The 19,986-nt window shown below is 38.9% G+C and overlaps 1 protein-coding gene across 2 annotated transcripts in view; it reads right to left on the bottom strand.

The window, feature by feature from the left end:
* epha6 (eph receptor A6) overlaps nt 1-19,986 on the bottom strand; it is a 202,380-nt gene that overhangs the window by 175,841 nt on the left and 6,553 nt on the right. Inside the window, exon 1 of one of the 2 annotated variants that reach the window (XM_035394741.1) lies at nt 15,265-15,981. The exons of the other annotated variant lie outside the window; for it this stretch is intronic. Coding sequence (XP_035250632.1) covers nt 15,265-15,343 — 79 coding nt within the window. The 5' untranslated portion in view covers nt 15,344-15,981. Of the gene's footprint in view, nt 1-15,264; nt 15,982-19,986 lie in introns of those variants that run through there. 2 annotated transcript variants of the gene reach the window in all.

Raw genomic sequence — 19,986 nt, forward strand, 5'->3', positions numbered from 1 at the left:
CGAATTACAAACAGCAAAGATCTGGAACACTGTCAGAAGCCACTACTCTGTAAATTACAGGTGCCCCCAACTTGCAACACAGATAGGCAAGGTCAGCTACGCTGTAATCCCTTTATCCATGATGATCCACACACATTCTCAGATTGAACATTCCATTTGTAAACTATTTCAGGAATCTGCAGCATGCCTGCTCACTGCAGGGCTCAGATTCCACCCACAGGACATTGCCGTGGATGCCCTGCATCTTGGCCGTGATGCCCTTCTAAAATGAACCACCTGCATCGTGATTTCTACCTTGCTTTATAATCTACAAACTCTGATCTCTAATCTACATAACCTTAAATCAAATCAAATAACAGTACACTCAAATTAGAATTTTCTCCGGACTTGGATATTTTCTGTTTCATCTTGCTTTGTGTTGTCAGCCAGGAAAGCAAGCATGTTAACCCTCTCTGGTTTTAGGTTATGCAATGGAGTGCCAATGCTTCTTGTGGTGCTGAAACACTCACTTCAACAGTATACTAGTAGCACAAATAGGCCTACGTAAATCCTTCCTTGCGACTTTCGTGCCGCATTATTTTGCCACCAAATGAAATGATTCTCTTCACCATTGATTATTAAGAATAACATTGCGCATCAGATAATTGACACCGTTAATAAACTAAATAGCCAATATACAAATAACCAAATATTAAAAACAGAGCAAATAATAACCAAATAGACAAAAATGACCATACCCTAAAAATGACAAAATTCAAGGCCTCTCAATGTATTATGTTAGCCTATATCAATATAAAATATGAGTCAGCCACTTTAGCACTTACAGTACTAGGCAGACAGCACCATCCACCTTCAGACTATAGGACAACATTGGTCTGGTGAAGGTAGGGCAGGGCGATAAAACTCTCTCGATAAATATCATAAAATTCCCCACAATGACAGAAGCAGAATTGACTTATTCATTAAACATCCAATTCTGTTTGTTTTTGTTAATCCACAAGTTTTTTTTTTTTTTGTATGCAGAGAAACACAATATGGACAGCCAATCACTCTGCAGAAATAAGCCTACCCCAACAGCTTGCAAATTGTTGACAAACAAAAACACTGCTCAACAATGTCCATGCCTGCTGATAAACCTAGACCGCAAGATGAGCCAGTTTGGAATGATAAAAACTAAAAGGACAGTGTAGCCTCCAAGGTTAAGGGAATCTTTGCAAAGAAAAGTCACATGGCTGATAAAAAAAAAAAACAAAACTGGGAATACGCCTGTACCTCTGTGACTGTGTCCAGGGTCCATATGAAATTGGTAAGTTGGGAGCAATTTTCTGAGTGGTATAATGACGCTAAAACAATGGTGCCTTTCCAGTGAGCAATAAAATGTGTTTAATGAATTTTTCAGCACATTGACAGGTACACTTGCTCATTAACGGTGCTATAAGTACTGAAAGGTACTAAGCAGCCACCCGAGCACCTGCAGACTGCTGCTACCGTTTCAATAGTCAATGCCACGTATTTGGTGACATCCTTCTAGCTTATTGGTGAGCAGCTTCAAGTTTCTCTCTAATGGGCACACACTGGCGGCATTTGTGATATTAACTCGGTTTATAATGTTTTTGCTTTTGAGCACAGAAGATGAGTAGCACTTTTTGCTTGCAAAAAGTCAGCTTAAGTGTCAGCTTAAGACAGGTATTTATGCTGCCTTTTAGAAGCCTGACATTGTGGAAAAATAAATACATGTTCTGAGAGCCCGTTTACATCTAAATTGATTATTGGTTGCTAACTATAACTTTCTGACTGAGCCTATGCTCACTGTGTGAACTGGGCTTAATGTGTTCATGGCTATGAGTAACTGTTACATATTGAGTGTTGAACCTCATCAGACTTGTGTTCTGCAGCAAAATAAAATCTCTACTTTGATTTGAATCAATTTCAGTTGCAAGCACGCACGCGCGCACACGTGCACGCACACACAATTTCTAATCACTGAATGTCAGCAAGTTGGTTCTCGAAGATAAAGTTCTTTGTCAATTATTTAAGACAATACATAATTCAATATTTAATCTATAAACACTGATTTCTGCAGGCTTCATCTATCATGTCTTAAACTACATCTTTAGGAATTTAGCCAACACTCTTATCTAGAGTTACTTACACAGCTTATAATTATTTACATGCAATCCAATATACAGCTGAATATTCAGTTAAGAAATTCAGGTTAAGCACCTTGCAAAAGTTCATCAGCAGTGGCCCATCTGAGAATTGAACCATGAATCTCAGTGATAAATTTAGGCCGTATCGCCCAGCCCGAGGTAAAAGCAATGGCAATCCAAAGACTATAAAACAAATATAATGTCTATGAATGGAATTAATGCACTGATGAGCAAACAAATGACTGTATAAGCGATTGAATGTGTAGGCAAATTAATGGATCATGAATACATAGTCATTTAAATGTCAATAAATTGATTAAAAATTTAATTTAATTTTAAATTTAAATTTAATGACCTAAGAGGATAAAGATTTTATTCTCTTTTTTTGTTTTGTTTTTTCCCTTTCCAGAGAAGCTTTTTCCTGATTTTTCATATTCAGTGAAAAACAGTCACACCCCCTAGTCATATTAAGAAATAATCCAACACCTCTCCTGTCGTCTACCTGCTCAAACACCAGCACTGATAATTTAAACATAGGCTATTACAGAATAGCTCATCATATGTAAATTCAATAAATTCTTCATTTGTTTTCATGCCAGAGCACTTGAGCTCATTTTAAGCCTTCTTGTAGTTCTTTGTCTTACTATAGGCAGCGTAACCTTCATGGAAAGCCCTGAATGAAATGGTCGAGCCCGACCTCTCTCAGAGGACCACAGGAAATTACACTTGCAAATTGTATTGTTGAAAGTCATTATTTACTAATTGCTCTTGATCAGTCATCATTGCGGTTTTAAATGCAGAAAACACAGAAACCAATTCCATAGCTAATCTCTAGCTATAATCTACTGCCTGAATGCTAAACTGGTTTCTGTCTTATTTTCCCAATGCTAAAAGGAGTAAGGGACGTGCTCAGCTTCACAGAGCATTTTAGGGGTTCTGTGGAAGAATGGAATGACGGAAATGGGTTGCACCTGGTTTCAATTTTGAAAAAAAAATGAGGAAATAACATTTGAATGTAACATTCGTTTCAAATTGGACCTGGCCAAGAGAAAAATTACACATATGTTCCAGGAAGGCCATCTGCACATGGACTGTGTGTTGTTTTTAGCTTGTTGCAGGGAGATATAAACTGAGTTCCTATGCATTGCTTATGCCTAATGAGAGGTGAATAGATATCAGAATCTGATTAAAATTATGCAGAAAAAAAAATATATGGAAAGACAGTCGCCACTAAAAATGGTTCCTGTAAACAGTAGTGTCAGGAATAACATTTTTGTTGACCCTTGCAGGAAGGACAAAAAGCTGCATGATCAATGGTTCCTAGTCCAAAATTCTTCAGTTTTACACAGTTTGTACTGTTCATACATTATATGATCAATAAAAAAAATCATCCAGTACCAAAGATTGTAACAGTTTTATCCTTATTTAAAATGTCAAAAACGTCTTGTCCTCTTTAGTCCAAAAATAAAATCTGAAACAAATTTTATTTGGTTTAATGGATGGTCAATAAGCTAAGTATCCCCATATAAGGCACTTCATAAGACCAGAAGCAATATTATTTTATTTTTTCTTATTTTCACTTTTTATATTTCCTTCTCCATAATAAGTATGCCTTCAAATTTGGAAAAGATCAGTACGGAATTTCTCGATAACCTTATGCTAGATAAGCCTTCCTATTAAAGCTTTATTATCACATTAGCATATTAGGTTGAGAGTGGGACACCACAAACAGCCTTATCGTTTCCCTCTAAGGGACAAATGGGAGAGCTAATCTTTTCATCCGTGCAAAGAGGTGTTTGATTATAGCAGCATAAACAGTGGTGATGGAAAATATTTCAAGAACCTTGTGTAGATATACCAATTACAACAAGAACAGTAACACAGGCCTATGCGACATTCATTTAGGTTCTGATATGAATTTTAGAGAAAGGCCAGTGACCCAGATTCTTAATTGCATCATTACTTCATATCATGATTTTTAAATGCCAAACATTTTCAGATGCTCTGTGTCACCAGAGATATGGCCTGTTCCTACAAGAAAGTATGGTTGCGTGAATTGGACCACTCTACTGTATAATTTGTTTTTAAGAAGCAATATGGTAAAAAAAAGGGGGGGGGGGGGGGGGCATTAAGCACATCTGAAAAGCATAACAAAGAAACTAACGTATTTCATTTTCAACTACCTTTACACTCCCCCTGGTCATTTCTAGGTGGCAGTTACAGTAGAAGCTATTTATATCTTTCATTGCAAAGGACAATTATTCAAAATCACAATAATATAAACATATTTGCAAACATGCGTTTTCTCAAGAGAAATATCGTGTCACTGCCGCACAGTCTTAATATTTTTATATTTAACATTTCTTTCATATTTTCATGGAATATCAAGCCATTCATACATTCAGAATTCTCTTCTGATTTTAAAATTAAACTTAATTCAAATGTATTTATTTATAAATACCTGCTCCTGTGTCTAAGGTGCAGGTAAGATGCCCTCGCACCTGTCTGGTGGGCGTGATGGCTGGGAGGAAGCCTCTGGGAACCGCTGTACTAATAGATCCTGTAACATGACCTGCAGTAGTCTGGGCTGCCGAAGAACATCTAATTAACCGTTTGGGTCTATTTTTAACGCGGGCCGTCTAACACCACCCGATCGCCGCTGACAGCTCGCAGTTCCACTTCTGCGTGAGTGCCGCTATTTTATCCCCACCATCCTCAGTGCACCCTCGAACCGGCTATCACTGACTACAGCCAACATCATAATGCCTCATCTTAGGCAGACTATTTATGGAAAATGCAATGCTACAGACGTTCTGTGGCCCACATTTACCAATTTATTACAAATAGTGTCATACTATACCACAATTTTGGGAAGCCCGAATAAGAGTGAGGAATGGACTGACATTTACCCTGTTGGTTTCCAACGTATGGTTTTTAACTATGGTGCTTAAATCCCTCGTGGTACGACTTTTGTAACAATCATTTTGCAGTAAATTGTATTTAATGCTGTATTGATTCATGATCATTTATAATATTTGTTTTTCAAGATACCATATGTCATTAAGTTTTATTTAAAAAAATAGAACACTTCCACAAAGATAGCAAACATTTACAGCTTAATTTAAGACCTATCATGCAATGAATGACTGTCTTTTATTTTTAAATTCTAGGTACAGGCAGCAGTTTTATAACTTTCCATGCTTGTGATGGTATGTGGGCAGTAAGGAGGTGGATCATGGTAAATTAAACATGCAACCATTTTGTGTGTTTAAGCCCAAATGTTGCATCCTAAGTATGTGGTAGTCATTTTGAGTAGACCGCAGTACTTGCCCAGCTAAAGCAAAGCAACTTCCTAAAAATAGGCCAGCTTGTGACTGGGGGTCCAAAATCAGGAGATAAATAAATAAATAAAATCAGTGATAAAAGACAGACCAGCTGTTTGAGGCAAGGATTGTGTACAGTAAGCAGTATCTAAACATGACACCTTGTTGTGATTACCATACAAAATAAAACAAACAAAACAGAAAAAAATCCTTTGATGAAAACTCTTATCTTGCAGTTTCTCCCTTGGCGGTAATCCAGCTATCAGCACTTGCAGTTGCAGAGTGATGAAACAAACACCGCGGTACACACTGCGTTACACAAACGCTGCTTTTTACCGCCCTCGTCGTCATTCCTGTCATATGCATGCATGGGAGAGAGCAGGGAAACAGCCTTTCCCCCTCGCCGTAGAGTTTATATTCTGCAGAGGAGATCTGGACCTTGCCAATCCCCCACTGCCTGATGGGAATTTCAGTGCGGGATAAAAATAGATTGGCCAGCTTGTCTGCTAAGGCTTATAAATATGTTGAGGAGCGCAAACACAGAGTCTGGCGGAGGCAGATTGATCAGTAAACCCCAGCAGATGGATGGGGGGCCCGCCCTTCACCCCCAGCCTGTCGCTCTTATTGACACACGCTGGCTCAGCTCTATGTCCGCGCGGGGGCACGGCGAGCCGCGGTGCCTCGGGGGACGGTCCCTGGCGTCGCGCTTGCAGCGAGTGTCCGTGTTACGCACGCACGCACGCTGTGAGGTACTGTGCCTGCAGCTCCAGCACGGGCAGCTGCCCACTCAGACCTGGGTAAATCACAACGTGTGAGGCAGTCTGCCCGTTACAAAACATGACATCAATGCTAATATCACCAATAACTAAATAGCAGTACGTTCATTAGCCTCTGATGTTCCAACAATTCAGATACAATGCTTACAGTCCACAGCACCCAAACAGTTTGTCCAATATGGAAACATGTCTACGAACTGGAGATTGCAGCTTGAGATACACTAAGCTGCAGCATGATGCATGGTGTGTTTGTTGTCACACTCTACCCAGAGTATATATTAGGGCAGTGGTTCCCAACCTCAGTCCTGGGGACCCCTTGGACATGGTTTTCATTCCAACCACAGCTGGAATCACAGAATTTTAACAAGCACTTAATATTTCTTAATTAGGTGCTTTTCATTTTTAGAGGGATTATTTACCCTCTTAAGACATATTGTGTCATATACATGCATATACAAAGAATAAAAATCCCATGTTCACATTGTGTGAGGTTAAGGCCCTCACATGGATGGCAGCTCTGCCAGTATTTTACTAATTCAACAGCTGATACAAGCTGACCTTCAGCGGTGGCTGTCAATACGGATAAAAGAAACAAAGGTAAATGTCTTTAACGGGGAAATCTGACAACAAATTGTCCACAAACATGCTGATAACAGATCAGGTCAAACACCTTTGGTGGTGACAGCAAAGGTCCTACTCAGTGACCCATGTTCTCTGATTACAGGCCTGTCATCTCTGATACTAATCATTCTCCATTTCACTTTACAATTCTTCCTTTTACAGTTACAGGTTCTTTAAACTAACTGACACTGATTTTCTGAAAGTCTATTCACTCAGTATTCCTCTTAATTTGCATAAATTAAGGGAGCTTCATTTAAAGCATTAATTTTTGTTGGTGTGAATTTCAAAACTGGCATATGAACCAATGTGCCCTCAATGGGAAAATACCCAGTCTCACACTGCAGCACACACAGAGCAAGCAGGTTTTAAAGCAGGGCTTACCCCTTTCTGTGTCACTCAGAACTTCACTGAGCAATTAAAGTGGCTGATTACACAGTCTGTACACTTCACCTGGCTTCTTGGGTCTAAACTTGCTTTTGATTAAAAGTTTAAAGTAAGCAGGAGCAGACCCTCAGCTCCCATTTTAAACCAATGACTTTCAAAACAAATGATTTCTGCAGGGCAAGGGGTCCAGCCATTTTAAAGAGTGACAGTCCATAATGGGTGGGGTTGACTGCATCCTAACCATACTGAAGATGACATGTCCAGCATGGCAAGGTACTGCCAGAAAAATCATTTATACATAAAGTGTGTCTCAGCAGCCATATTAAACTGGCATCAGTGCCTGCGGTTTGCTTTTGTGGGAGGCTTCTGCCTGAAATCCTCTGTTGCCGAGTGCACACAAGGGCACTGCACTTTCAGAGCGTTTCTTCCTGCTGTTCCCTGTGCTGGTCTCGGTATTTACCGCTGCAACACTTTGCCAAATTTGAACCAAAATGATCAAACAGTGGTTACTTGTACATCAGTGTGCAACAGCTGCCCCCGTAAAAATTACCTTTCCCAAACAAACTCTACGACCCACAGACACTGCAGGGGATGACAGGTGAATCCCCATTCCAGTTGGCCTTTGTGAAGTACACTGACAGAACCCTTCCAGCAAAGAATTCAGTGTCTCCTGCACAGCTACTGGGGCTACTGCTATGGCTGGTCTTGCTGTATACAAAGCTCAGGCAGCCGCACAGTCTGTGGAAATCTCTTCATATTCATCTGCACAATTATCTCCTACTTGATTTTCTCCATGGAGACCTAACCACATCTATTCTCCTGTATTAAATACGCAACCAACATAATACCTTAAAATTGTTCGAAATTGATTATTTATTTATTTATTTTTAAATGTAAGAGTAAATGTTGTGCACACAATAATAATGAATGTGGGCCAGACCGGCTATATTAACTGGGAAATAAAGCAGACAAGACACAGGACTGGCCATCCAATTTTAATGACCTCCAGGCAAAACTAATGACACAGTCAACAGAACTGCAGTCCCTGGCGCTGTGTGCTTGCCTGTTCTCTCGCTTTTCAAATGCTGCATGCTCAGGCTCAAGCTGCATGACAAACCACCGCGTAAAGCTCAGCTCGGCTGAAACTGAGACGCTCTACTTCCCTGCCAATTCTCCGCCCACTGCCCTCTCCCTCACCCAGGACTGCACGACAGTGTCACCCTCTTCATTTGCTAGGAATCTCGGAGTGCTAATAACCAACAGACTGACCCTCTCTGAGAACATCACAGCAGTGTGGCGGGCGATCCGATTCTTCCTTTACTACATCCGGGGAATTTGTGCCCTCCTCACCAGCCAGCAGAGTCCAGCCTGGACTTTTTCAAACTCCCTCCTTGCTGGCCTCCCTGTCTCCACCACCAGGAGCTCTACAGCTCATCCAGAATTCTGCAGCCCGTCTGACCTACGACCTCTCCAGGCTCAGCAGTGTCACCCCCCCTTCCTGTCTGCTCTGGCCCCCCGGTGGAATAAGCCTCTTACTACAGTCCGGACAGCAGAAACCACGCTAAATTTCCAACTCAGATTGAAAACTCACCACTGTAGATTACATCATTGCTCCCCTGACACCCCTTCAAATATCCTTTCCTTTTGTTGGATTTCCTTTTGCTATAATGTTATAGGTATAGCTGTGTAAAAATTGGTTCTGGATTTTGTTATAATGCAAACTGTTTTTTATTAGTTTAATATTGCACTTATTAATCATAAATGGGCATTCTATACCATCTTGCTGATAACACACTTTTGTATTCCTGAGTGTAACAATGATGTTCTCTACTTCACTCTGGATGAGAGTGCCTGCTAAGGTACTGTAATGTAATGCTTCAAACACTTCAGTTTGCCACTGAAAAAGGGTCAATTTTCCACTTAGAATTGCCATAAAGGCATGACATTACCTCAGACCTGTATCTTAAATTATAATTCTCTTCCCACCCCACTCAAACATGGCAGCATAGCATTCCTCATCCACTCAGTTGTGCTCTGAAAAAATAGGTTGTGCTTTGAACAGCACACAAACATTCTATCAACCCTCATTTCTGTGCCATGTTTATCTTTCCGTCCCTCTCCAAGTCTGTGTTACCTTAGGCCACAGATTTGAATGATTGCATCACACTGTCAATCACCCTGGCTCTGCATGCAGCATGGATTTAAAAAACAAAACACAATCCACATTTAGAATTTATGAGAAACCATAAATGACTACAGCGCGATAGTTATAGCCTTATGAATTCAATAGGAAATGCAGAATGTAAATAGAGTTGGGTAAGTAAGGCACAACACATGTTCAGCAAACAGACTTTGGAAAATGGAATCAGAGGAAGTGGGTACAAGGTAAGGCTGACTAAATATGCGTGAGAATTGCCAGATATACAGCAGCAAATTAGCTTTTTCCGATGTCAAGGAGTTATTACAACCAGGTCAAGGCAGGACAAATCATAAATCTAAGTGATAGCCCTCCGAGCTACCAAGTAGCCAAATCTGGGAGTCAAGGCAAGCCCATTTTTCATTAGCCCAGATATACATTGGTATGCCGGTATATAACAGTACACCTGTACCATTTATACAGAAATTGACCTAACAATTGACCTTTTCTGAACACTGTATTAAAAACATAAAATGTCATAGGTTATGAGAAATAAGACTGTCTAGAAAATGGCATCACAGGCATGGTTCTTTCTGCTTAACGAACTTACTGTGCTTCATATCCTGTGCAAATAGTGTATAGAAAAAAACTGCATTTTAATTTTAATTAACATAAAGCCCCCCACCCCACCCCCCTCCGGCTTGACGTTAGTTCCATAATGGAATGCCTTCTCAATGTACTAGCTGCTTGGCTCTGTTGCTTCGTTCAATTAGGGTATCTCCCTGAACAAAAGTGAAGTCAGTTAGCTGGCTGTTTGCAATTACAACATCAATTCCACAGCCTTGTGTAAATTACTTGAAATTAACATTATCAAGCTGGATAACAGTGGTATTCAAACTGCTTTCCATTAACAAGGGATATTGCAATCTAGGCAAGATATGAGTATAAATATCTAAATATGTAGCCTAATAGTTTGGCTAACTAGTGAGAAAACATTTCATATGAATTTTTTAAAAACACTACTATAATTTACCAAGCCACCAAAATAGGGCTTAGGGTCATTCTACAGGAATAGTGATATTTGGAATTGCAATGCCTTTAAATGCATTTCATTTTTCTCACTCAAAACTTAGGGTGCAATATTAAATGTCTAACTTGAGTTCAATGAGTCCACATAAATGGCATATTATTTACACCATTTTTATACATTCACTCAAAGAATGATTGCACCATCCTTCATCATCACTGGTGTTACTTGTGCATTAAAGGTCCAGGAAATTGAAACCTGTGAATTCTTTGCTGATGTGTTGTTTTACTAATTATTTTGCATTTACAAATGACCCAAAAATATTTTTTTTAATGATTCTTGGGGGAAAAAAAAAAAAAAAAATATATATATATATATATATATATATATATATATATATATATATAGAAAAGTCTGAGCCAAGATTGGCTTGCTTGTCCCCTTGGGTAAATGGCAGGTTTTCAGTGGGCGGGGTTAGCCGTTGTATTACTAAAGCGCCAAGACTGGAGAAATCCTTTCTACTATTGACTAATATGTAAATGATGCTCTTGCCACTTTTGTGTGGGCAGGTTGGAAATGTCTACGCTTTTTTCTTTTCCAAAAATTGAAGAGACCCACAAGAAATGAGTTTCATTTCTGGAGGCCTATAGGCACAGCAATATTGCAATAACCCTAACAGTTAATAGTTGTAGTGCCCATTTTCATGAGGACTTCAACTATCTCCAAAAACAATGTGGCTTTGCTAAATAGCTAGCGCTGGTGCAAGGCGCTGTGCATTCCATCCCTTCACCTTCCTCCCAAATGTAGCTTGTAGTCACACTCCCGGTGGTCACAGAACAGACACCTGATGGATCGGTAAGTAGGCCCACCATTTGCTAGCGATAATTAAATAGCTTTCAAGCTTAGATATGTGGAATTAAAGCCTTTCTTTATCCAGGTGTAATGTCCGGAGATTGCTGTCGAGTCTAATGTTAGTGTACAATAGCTCAGTGTTACAACGTTATTACACATTGAATAATATGCAGGTTTAACTATATGATGGAAAGCCTAGCTTATGTTTCTTTCTTTCGTGTTGTCCTGCAATTTAATGTCACTGTACTGGACAACCTGCTTTAACCTAGCGATAAGGAATGGTTTACTTATGAGGTTGCTTATGGATATGAATATTAATGAGCACAGGATGCATACCCACCCTGTCTTTATAATCACGATACTCTAATAGTGTATATTACCATTTACTGGTCATAACTGGGTTAAAAACGTAAAAGAATAAGACGATCAGTTGCCACTTCTGGTGAATATAACAATTTGAATTCAGTTCCCTGGACCTTTAACATTGAAGGCTTTTCAGAATTTTCAGAGTCTCAGTTCAATCTACACTATATGCAAAACAGTGCAGGTTAAGGATAATACAGTAGAATCCACTTAATTGCATAATAGATTATTGCATAATTTGGGTATCGCCATTGAATTGCAAAATCCCAAACCCATTAATTCCCATTCATTCCATTTTAAAGAGATTTCATATTTGCATTAATCATTACCGTACATTCTGGATATTTTTATGGAATTATGACCAATTACACATCACGTAATGATTGACAATTATAGGTTGAAAGTCAGAAAATGCTGCATACTGTAAATAAACAGACAATTGCCCAATGAAGACGGCTAAAATTTACAAAGGTATGTGGTTTCTGTTGAAAATCACGCCAATATTGAATGCCTGAGGGTCACTCCTGGTCACTTGTTGGCACTGTGTCTACGGTCTCTTTTATGCAATTAAATTAATTATACTGTAGTTTATTTAACATGTCTAAGGTTGCACGTAACCTTGAAAGTGATCATAACTTAGTATCATTCTCAACCAAATTGTACCAATAAATGCAGGACCATTTCTAATTGTTTTACAGGTGTTGTTTGTGCAATTTTTCCTATAGGTGACTTTGGCAGCTTTAAAAAACACTTCGGCAGCCAGCCTAAGACATTACAATGTAGGAAAAACCCTGGCCACATTTTCAAAGAACATCACCTGCAGGTAAAAGGCAAGGACTGATGCCCCCAACATTCTGGTAAAGAAAGGAACCTAGTACATACAACCTCAGCCAATCAGACTTGTTTTTTTTTTTTTTTCAAATCACATACATCCAGGACAAATAAAATTTACTGGTTGTCCCTCAGGTTCTGAAATGTCGCAGGATGTGTCCACTCCTGTATGTTGATACAAACGACTGTAGCACAGAAAGAAACATCAGCAGAAAGTTTTTATTTTATATTTATCAGAAGGTAGATAAAACTCTGACAATAAGCCATTTCTACAGTAATAATTCTTTCATTGACATTTTGGAAAGACTGAATGTTGCATTTATTTACTCTGTTCGATGTCCGAATGAGAAGTAGTAACAGTGGTGTTCAACTGTAAGAATAACAAAAACTTCAGACACTATGCCAATATATCTGTAGCATACCCATAAATTACTCAAAATTAGATTAGTGGACAAGTAACAGAACTATTCATGGAGTTCAGCTTTCCTAAAACTATAAACAATGGTTGAGGGAAAACCATCGGTACATTGCATAGAATGTGTGGATTAAGAGACTGACTATCACCAGTAGAATAGAGGTGGGTAGCTTGTTGCATTCAATAATAGTTTAAGCTAATTTCACATTTAAACTTCTGGTGTTCTCGCCATTAAACTTCAATGACTTCATTTTCAGTGTACCTTGATTTTTAATTTCTGAAATTAAGTAAATTAAGCATAAAATATGAGTGAGACTGAATTATGTTTAGTGATTCTGTGATCATTTATGTTAAAGCAGTCAGGTGGTGCTGAACATGTTTTTACATGCACACTATTACTGTACTGTCACATCCAGCTGATGGGGGGGGGGGGGGGGGGGGGGGGGGGGGGACTGGGGGGAGGGAGGTGTTACGAATCATCACTATACGTGTTTTTATGGCTGAGGATCTTTATTAATAAGATTACCAAAATACATTATAATTACAGGCAGATGTGAATGAAAAAGGTGGAATGGAGAACCACGGTGAAATACACTTTCAGACTCAGGAGAATGATTACATTTTTGGGCTATATGAGCACTACTGGGATAATGGAGGCAGACACTGCACTGTAAGTACATTGTAAATATTGTAAGTATATTTGTGTTGTGTTGTTGAGTTCACACGTGGCTTTTAAGCACCAAGAAGTCTATTTCATTCATGCTCCCCTTTATCTCTCCGCCCTAATTCAAAGTGATTCTCCATCCATGTTGTTAAAAGCTTCAAAAAGACAACCAATATAGATACAGAGCCAACCAATTTCTATTAATGTGTGCCATCACTGGCATCATTCTAAAGGTAAATCAGCAGACTTATCTGTGTTCCAGTATTCACACACACAAGCCCATTCAAAAACGCATGCACGCGCACACACAAACACACAACTTGTCACAGAAATGTGCATGCAAACACACTGACACACATGTGCACATGCGCGCGCACGCACAGGGAAGCCATCATACATTTGTCAGAGAAAAATAATTCTATCAGAACTTCCATCATTAGACACTTGAGAAAAGTGAGTGATTTTCAACGTGCCAGAGGATCACTAGTCCCAAGGAAATCGTATAATGCTACCATGAACAGCTGACTATAGAAGTTTACAAGCATTTAGATCAATTTAATAATTAACTATTACAAAAGGTGTCACCTTCAAAAGGAGTCATGAGTCCTAAAACATAACAGATGAATAATCAACTGTAAAGCGAGCAAATTGACAAGTAGACATTATTGGTCTATTTTTAAAGCACGGTTGGATCATGAATCTCCTCAAATGTCATCCCATTCCAGATGATTGTACAAATACAATTAAAAAAAACAAAAAAAAACAATCATACTCCGTTTACTTTTTTCGGAATGTTAAATACCATCTTGTTGAGGTCATAAGTGTAAATGTACCATTATTAATGTATCTAATGAAAAGAGAATCTCTCTACACACATACACACTTTTTATATGCTGTCAGTTGATCTTCTAACTCGTTGGTAGCGCCGATGTGTGAGACGTTAAATGACGACTTGATATAGCCTAATCATGACATACCCGTTGTGCGATGCCTTCAATCTATTTCACTGTGAATAATAACGCTGGCTAAACCACCCCAGTAAGCAGATACTCGAAATTAGTCGTTGATATTGAAATTTATATACAAATAAACATTCTCGTAAGAGCATGCTTCTTCGTGTCCATACACTTTCATGGTATGGTTGCGAAGAAATGTCAAGAGGATGTGTACATTTAATTTAGGCTGCTAATGTCAACGAATGTCATATTACATGTACAGCTTTTCAAAAACTTCAGAGTGTATGAATGCAGGCAACTGACCAAGGGGTCTGAAACGCGCAAGGACGCACGGAAATATCGGTATGAAAATATGGAAACTATACGCTCAGGTAAACAGGAGCGAATGGGCGCACCTGTGCTATAGACCACTATAAGAAACAAGTATACCTGAATATAAGTAAATGCACAGATAATTCATAAACAATGCACGTGCTGCAATATGGGTGCCCCTATCTGCATAACCAGACTCAAAGTAAAAAGTTAAAGCAAACCGTTAAAAGGTCACGAGGTTACAGTGATCCTATAAATGCATAATTGAAGTATTCATGCTATAGCCTGCATTAACTACACAGCGAATACATGCTTATACAATTTAAGGTATATTAAACCAACTCTTTGAATAATATATAACACAAGCTAAACTATAGGTTTGCTTAACTTATACTTATTTTTGCATATTACTGGCTTATAAAATTAACTGAATAATTAGCAAGAGAGGCTTACCCTGATTACTGTGGATGGATTCCGTGAAGAGAGCCCTTAGCAGTAGTAAAATTAGGGAGAATTTCATCCTAAAACTCATGTCTAAAAACCCACTGGGATGCCCAGTAACCGTCCGACCATGAAAAGTAGCGGTATCCAAGTGTATTTCCTCAAAAATGTTTTCTTAATCCTGTCAAACGTTTAAACCCAAAAAACAGACCCCTTCATCCCCGTCTCTAAAGCACTCTCCTCACGAACAAACTGACAGAAAGCGGTACAGACACAAGTCCATCGCGCGCTCACACTGGAAGCGATCAAAACGTTAATCATAAAGTTGTCACGAGAGTGCAGTATTAAATTGTGCGAAGGCAACCCGCAGATATTCTTACAAATTAATGCAAGGATGGAAGTGCAGGGTCGAATAGACCCCTATGTTCGGCGCAACTTTGCCCACACCATACAACTAAAATAAGGTTTCGGATTCTTGTCTAGGTCTCCGCTTTAATCCACGTTATGATTATATACAGTTGATATCCCCATGTTTCCCTCAAAGGAAGGCGCGAGGTCGCTATTTTCAGTCCGTTTGGGCTTCAGCGCTGAGAGACTGCATACGGACGCAGCTGGGAGGGACGCCTGAGAGCTCCAAACGGGTAGAACGAATCGCTCGCTGTAACCTGTGTCTGTTAAGCAGCGCATCTCCGTCCCAACCTGCATGCAGCAAATGACGAGGTTCTGGGGGACAGCGCGCAACATACTGTACCAAAAGCCCGGCGCTAGAGGGGGTTAGCTGACAAGACAAAGGTGTCTTCAAATATAATGTCACGGTGCCCACTCCAAAGCGGAGGTTTGCGCGACTCAATATTATCCCTGAAACTCTCAGGTTGTTGGATTGTTAGGAATCTCCTCAGATCGCTGTTAAATCCCGAACATGTCATGCAAGATAAATAGCAGAGGTTTTGTTTTCTTCCTTTACGAAGGCTCTTTGCGTATTCTGATATGTCAATCTGTCAAGGACATAAAGCCTACAACATATTAACGTCTGTGCTGCGCTATAAAATAAATATCTATTTTACACTACGAATGTGTGTGTTCCTGACAATTAAGTTCATTAATGATTTCACGAAGTAGCCCATTTTAAAAGCCACGCGCGATTCATATATATGCTGGCATGCTCAACTTGCTTTGTATGTTTAAAAAAAAAAAAAAAAAGTAAGTACAAATCAGCTTCTGGCCATTCGAATAGGAAGACAACTAAACCTAAATAACTTTTTTGGCATGAACGTAATATTTAAAGCTTTCATTTTGGAATAAACCTTAATCGCCTCAGACGTGAAAATGTGAAAGAAACGCCACTGAAGGATGACACCAAGGCATTTAAGTATTACAGTAGGCCAATAATTTCAGTGCAATAGCCTGTATTGTGGTTAGCTGACGTAAATTCAGATATGGAATATTTACAGCATATATTTAAAAAATCACAACATCGTACAGTGATCTGTGCCAATAGATTACAAGGTGATTTTGAAGTGTATGCATTAGGTAGTTTTTTTCACCTCACTGTCATGGTCCATTATGCCTCATCAATATCGGTCTAAAGCAGCCCTAAGCAGTCTGTGTTGTATGTAATTGATTTCAACAATGCAGTTCTCCTTTTTAGCAATACAGATCTGTTAACAATTGTCTAGCTAAATATCAATTTTTCTTGCTTTTACTTCCAAAATTCAGAATGACCTCAGTTTAAATGCTTGACATTTCAAATACTTTTCCATGATTTCGAACACTAACTGAACATGTAAAAAATAAGAGTAATGTCACACATTATGCAGCATGCAGTTTCATGAGTGTAATGCAGAGAAAATCATGACTTTAGAAGTCATTTTATTAGCCTTTAATTATAATCTGTAAATTACAGTGAAATGTGCCAACTATATTCCTAATCTCCGAAGAGCCGCTGCCAATGTCAGCCAAGAGGAAAAAAGGACCCACCTTCAGCATATTCAAATGTCTTTTAGCATGAGTTCATGAACTAGTCTCTTTCAGGCTAAACAAACCAGGACTTAGTCCTTTGAATTCAGTAAATTAACAGAATTGTATCGACATGCCAAACATGTCACAATAAATAAATCAACATTGGTCTGCTCCGCTACAATGAAAGGCTATTAAGTCCAAAGGGCACCTGCAGTGAACAAGCTTTTATGGAGCCCCCTACACATCCCCATTTAATAATAAACAAATAAATAAGATGTCCCTGAATTCTCTTTTTTGCCATGTAAACAAAATTGCTAATTGCATTTCACAATTTTGTAAGGACAGCAAAAAACACACACATCCAAAAACTCAGACAGGTGCTGAACATAGCAGTTGGCTGGATAAGAATAAGTTCACAGCATTTGGTCCAAAGTGCAATCAATTTATTAGCACCAGAATCCGTGAGGTTCCATGCCATTATGATTCTCCGTCAGCCATAAGTCTGATTGAGCCAGAATGGGTCAACATTACTGATATTTGTTCCTTCTCGATATTTTAGCTTTTTAAATTTGTTAGACTTGTATGGAAAACTGTTTTTGTGACGTGTATGTTCTGTATACTTATTAAACACAAAACTATGATGCAAAACATGATTTGTGATACAAAGCAAAATGTTTGGGTTTCATGTTTTGTGGTTTTCATATCTGTGGTAAATCAGACAGTTCAATTCTCTCAAGCTTCAATTGTGCAACAGCGTCAGGCATATCAATATGACATATGCAATTCTCTGCATTTTATTTATTTAGAGGTTTACAGAAATTGATGGGAACATCGTACGCTAGGGTGGAGTGCTTTGTATGGATCAATTAGACATTATTGAAAATGAGCTTGGCTTATAATTTAAAGCCTTCTGATAGAAACATTGGTGTCTTAACCTCAATCTAGAGTTACATGTAAAGAATGTCCAATTTTGCTTCTATCATTTAAGACATATTGCTAAAATCAAGTCTGAAGTCTGTCACTGATCTGGGGAAAGTTGTTCAAGCTTTTATTTCATCTTACCTGGATTATTGTAACTCTTTGTATACCTGTCTCAGCTGGAAATCCCTTCATCATATTCAGCTAGCACAACATTCTTCAGCTCAGCTCTTAAGAGGCACCATTACACAGAGCACAGAAACTCTCATGCGTTAATATATTAGGGACCGGGGTGTCTCGTGGCGTAGCCTGTAGAGCACTGTCCACATTCCCATTACGAGCTGCGACGTCGGTGGTTCGAGTCCGACCGCACAACCTTCGTCGCACGTCTCTCCCACTCTCTTCCCTGTCCTCCCTGTCTCTCTACACTGTCCTGTCCAATAAAGCTGAAAAAAGCCCTATATATATATATATATATATATATATTTTAGGGACCGCATGTACTGTACAGCAAAAAAACCTTGGGCTCTCAGAAGATATACATGTGTGCATGCATTTCTGTCAACAGTACAATTTCTACTGGGGGAGGTGAACACAAAGGTAGAATAGATGTTCAAGAGACAGTTTGCAGGAAAAGGTGACACCTGAAGCTCTGCTCAGGCCCAGCTGTGCAGAGGCATGCTGTCCAACATGGCACATTGATTTCTTCCCCCTTTCATTGTATCGTTCAGAGCAATCAGAGGTAATGACAAAAATGCTCTGTTGCAGACCATATTCTAAAATGTGTGCCATTTAATTGCATACCCTAGCATTACCTGCATTAAACATACTTTAGAGATCTGACTGAGAGGCTCATTTACAATGGGCCTCTGTGAAGCTCTAGGTTTCAGTAAATAAAATAAATTCCATGAAAAGAAACACTACGTTATATTGGGGGCACATTGCTAGTGGTTTAAAAATGTTTTATTTATTTAACTGCTGCATCTTTAGAAATGTTTCAGATCAGTTGATGAAAATCAACTGAATTCCTCAACTGCGTGAACTGTAGTCAATATGTTCTGAAACAAATGCCTCAGTGGCATAGGTAGACTTTGAATCTGCATGCTAAAACCTAAAATGTAAAGATATCAACATATTCCATGTGTCTCTCTAAGCGTGATGGTGTTTTGAGCCCCGAATCTCGCCTTATCCAGTATCTAGGCTGTAATTTCCCTCAGGGCAGCTTGAAGTCGTGGAATCTACAGGCATGTAAAAATCAGACATTATCTACTTAATTTCACTGATTGGGGAAAGAAAGAAAAAAACCCTGTGTAAGAGAGATTATTATTTCAAATTGTTTAGGACACAGAGCATAGTTCTACAACTAGAAACTTCAGATGAAAATTTTAGAATCTCAAAAAGAAAGAATCCAGAGGAGCACAGTTTTTTAGACTGTTTAAATTCAGTAAAAAAAAAATGTGTCCTTGATCTAGGCTTAACATTTTGGAATGAGGATATTTGACTGAAGTTTTCTAAATTGATAGCAAAAATAAAGAATTGAAAAATAATTTTTTGTAGAAGTTTTATTCTGAAGAAAGAATTTTTATAGAAAATCCTATCTATTTTTAATGGAGAGTTGTCATTGCACGGAATAGCTTTCTAGGTCATGTGGCAGAAAGAGACCCTTGGGGTGTTTAAGCATAGTCTTGATGCTGTATTGGATGCTCTGTAGACAGTAGGCAATGACCAGCCCATAAGGGCTGAATGGTCGGTAACGGCCACAATATATTCTTACGTTCACAATGTATTACCTTTCTTTAAATATACAGATTTCTCCCATTCATTTTGGCTACTGCTGTAGCTGCCAAACGTTTTTTG

This window comes from Anguilla anguilla, chromosome 15 (assembly GCF_013347855.1).
Source record: "Anguilla anguilla isolate fAngAng1 chromosome 15, fAngAng1.pri, whole genome shotgun sequence".
Lineage (NCBI taxonomy): Eukaryota > Metazoa > Chordata > Actinopteri > Anguilliformes > Anguillidae > Anguilla > Anguilla anguilla.